This window comes from Nematolebias whitei, chromosome 7 (assembly GCF_014905685.2).
Source record: "Nematolebias whitei isolate Nwh7 chromosome 7, NemWhi1, whole genome shotgun sequence".
NCBI classification, from domain to species: Eukaryota; Metazoa; Chordata; class Actinopteri; order Cyprinodontiformes; family Rivulidae; genus Nematolebias; species Nematolebias whitei.
Window position 1 is genome coordinate 50,822,668 of NC_056504.1, and position 3,569 is coordinate 50,826,236.

General features: G+C 44.1%; 1 protein-coding gene across 1 annotated transcript in view; it reads left to right on the forward strand.

Moving 5' to 3' along the window:
* Positions 1 to 3,569, forward strand: part of ptprt (protein tyrosine phosphatase receptor type T) — a 340,867-nt gene that overhangs the window by 95,355 nt on the left and 241,943 nt on the right. Inside the window, exons 6-7 of the mRNA XM_037679934.1 lie at positions 634 to 749; positions 2,445 to 2,619. Coding sequence (XP_037535862.1) covers positions 634 to 749; positions 2,445 to 2,619 — 291 coding nt within the window. The remainder of the gene's footprint in view (positions 1 to 633; positions 750 to 2,444; positions 2,620 to 3,569) is intronic.

The following is a 3,569-nucleotide window of genomic DNA, read 5'->3' on the forward strand; positions in this document are numbered from 1 at the left end:
GCCTGTCTGTCTGTCAGCCTGTCTGTCAGCCTGTCTGTCTGTCTGTCTGTCAGCCCCGCACCAAGCGACATCATCAGGTTCTGACTGAAGCGGGTCGTTCAGATGAATTCTTTTATAACGGGCATGTAGAACCTGTCAGCCTGTCTGTCGGTCAGCCTGTCTGTCTGTCAGCCTGTCTGTCTGTCAGCCTGTCTGTCTGTCTAACGGGTCCTGATGAACTGTGACGTTCAGCGGCTGCAGTGTCATAAAACACAACGTTTGATTTAAAGCTTGATTAGTTTCAGATATAATTAATTTTAAAAAGATATTTTATAAAAGAACAATTAAACATGAGTGAACCGTTATGACCTGGTTCTGAACTTGATTAAAGTGTAATTTAAATGTTTTTTTTATTAGATTAGCTCAGATTACATAACATTAACTGGGCTGCTTGTGCTAAATATTCGATTTATTATGGAACATGCAACTTTCCAGTTTCTTTTTAAAACAAACGTCGATGGTGGAAACGTAAACTGGGAAAGCTCTGAGGTGTCTTGTTGTGTGGTGGGTTTGTTGGTTTGCATCAACACAGAACTAGATGCTCGGCTGTCGTCTTTAATCTCGGACCTGTCGTGTGTTTCCTGTGCGCTGCAGGTAAAGCCCCTCACTTCCTGCGGCTGCAGAACGTGGAGGTAAACGTGGGTCAGAACGCCACGTTTCAGTGCACGGCTGGAGGAAAATGGTCCCAGCACGACAAACTGTGGCTGCAGGTTCGTGCCCTCACCTCAACAAATGTGTGCATGGACACCCAGTCACAGCAAACATCAGGGCTCTGCACAGAGATGTAAACAACAACAACAACAACAACAGCCTCGTTTCAATACAGGAAGTGATGCAGCCAAACTCCAGCTCATTTGATTTATTCTGATTCTAATCGGTCCAGCTGGGATTTTATTCAGTTTGTGTTAATCAGAATAAAAAAACAAATAATCTTCATGTTGTTCCAACTCAACCCAGTTTATTCCAATTCAGCTGAAAATATTTCCTGCACTTAAAAAACTGTTAAGATAAAATTACACTACAATTAGACTTATCCATTTTACTACGGTTCATAACTTTGTTCTGTCTGTCCATCCATCCATCCATCCATCCATCCATCCATCCATCCATCCATCCATCCATCCATCCATCCATCCATCCATCCATCTTCTTTCTCTTATCTGAGATCATGTTTATGGAAGTAACTGGTTCAGGAGGGGGAACTGAAGGTGTTCCCAACCCAGAGAAGATAGATAATCTATCCACTCAGTTCTGGTTCTGTACTCGGCTCTTCTCTCAGTGGGACAGATCCAAAAAGCCATCAGAGGGAGGTTCATCCAGATGCCTGAACTCTGATGAGTCTGAGCTCCCCCCAGATGATGGAGCCTTAACTCCAAGGCTAACTTGTCCACCGTGCACTGGAAGCTCAATTTATTTTATTTAGCCAGTTTTTCCTTTCAGGGTCAGCAGGAGTTGGTACCATCACCAACTGTCTCTGTGTGAGAGAGAGGCAGGACTCACCTGAGCAGGTCTCAAGTCCAGCAATTCACACCAGAGTCCTGGTCTGAATGTGCCCAGAAACAAAATAAGAACTTATCACAGCTCAGATGAGTTCAATTCATTCATCATTGTCAACTTGTTTTTTTATTGCTGCTTGTTAGATGTTAAAACTGGTCATATATAAAAAGACAGCACATGCAGAATCCATACATCTGGCAAAACTGTTGGTTGAAATGTAAATGTATTCACGTCCCTTCATGAGAAAGGGACTGGTTAAGAACTCCATCTTTTAACTGAGTCCTCGAGGCTCAACGTGATTAACTTGTCTAAACAAAGGTTGAATGAAAAAACTCTCTGGTTGATTCAAATCTTTGCTTTTCTTCGCTCCACTGATTCCATCTTTGAACAACTCGTGTCTTTTCTGTGGACGTCTCAGTCTCAGTCAGGCCAGCGTGTTCATTCCACTTTACATTCACGTGCGTCTGCATTTTATTTTGTTTCAGCGCGACGCCAAACCCCTGAGAACACTGCAGGGCGCAGTAAGAGCGTTAACCCTCCCGGCTGAGGGTCTCTTAGGAAAAGTCTATTTTCCTGAACGCTCCGATGAGACGGTGCTTAAATAAAGATTGGATCTGAAGATGCAAAGCAGAAAGAGGCACCGGTGCTCCTTTTACATTTCATGTCTGAGTTGCTCCGAGCAAATTGTTTCCTGCATTCACTTCCTGATTCTAAATCCAGCAAATTTAAAAACTCTTCAGAGCAGTTCGTAAAAAACTGGACTAAAATGATTTTACATCAGTTTTTAATTGGAGGACTTTTAAACAGATGCACCTGATCATCCCCACAGCGTGACTGAGATCAGACTCCAGCATTTAGGAGAACCCGTCTGACTTTTCTCTCCCCCCCCCCCCCCCCACCCCTCGCAGCAGTGGAACGGTAAAGACACGGCGCTGATGGTGACCCGGGTGGTGAACCACCGTCGTTTCTCAGCGACGGTCAGCGTCGGCGACACGTCGCAGCGCAGCACCAGCCGCTACCGCTGCGTCATCCGGTCAGACGGAGGATCAGGAGTGTCCAACTACGCCGACCTCATCGTCAAAGGTACGTCCTGACGTCAGCGCCGTCAAAGGTACGTCCTGACGTCAGCGCCACGTCAGACTCAGGCGTCCGAGGCCGAGTCACACGTTGAAGTTTAAGATTTCTTCTGAAACAAGCTTCGGTTGGGCGGTTGTGCTTTTGTTTATTTGTTTATTTGTGTGGTTGTGTTGTTATGTTGTTGTGGCTCATTAGTGCTGTGAGAACTTCAAGAGCTCAATACTGAAAAAAAAATCAGGGAAATTGTGTGATGTGCCCCCCCCCCCCATCCGTCAATCAGCCTGTCATGTCCACTCTTACTTTGAAAAACCGTGATATAGTGAATATGTGAAATCGAACTGTGAAGTAGCGAGAGACTGCTGTCGTCTCATATGTAGAGGCTCACGTGCTCATTTCCTATTAATGTCTTCATTTTGGATAAAGAGTTAAAAGGCTAGGACCCCCCCCCCACACTCTGATCCTGCTGAACGATGAGTGCAGCCCTGGTGCAGCAGGACAAACTCCGAGAAATACTCAAATCTTTATGTTTAAAACAAGTTTGATGTGTTCTGTAATAAAAAATAAAAAATGTTTCATCCTGTTCAGTTCCAGCCCAGAAAAACACTCGTCTTCAAACTACAAACATTCATTATTCAAACCTTTCAGCGCCAGTTCTGCTCGTTTCACTGATCAGGTACAACTCACACAACAACACAAAGAGCCGATCGATTCTGGTTTTACATTTTCAGGTAAAAGTAAAAACTGAGGTGTGTTTGTGTTGTTGTGTTGTTGTGTGTCTGTGTTGTTGTTGTGTTGTTATGTTGTTGTGTTGTTATGTGTTTGTGTTGTTGTGTGTTTGTGTTATTGTGTGTCTCTGTGTTTGTGTTGTTATGTGTTTGTGTTGTTATGTGGTTGTGAGTCTGTGTTTGAGTTGTTGTGTAGTTGTGTGTCTGTGTTGTTATGTGATTGTGTTGTTT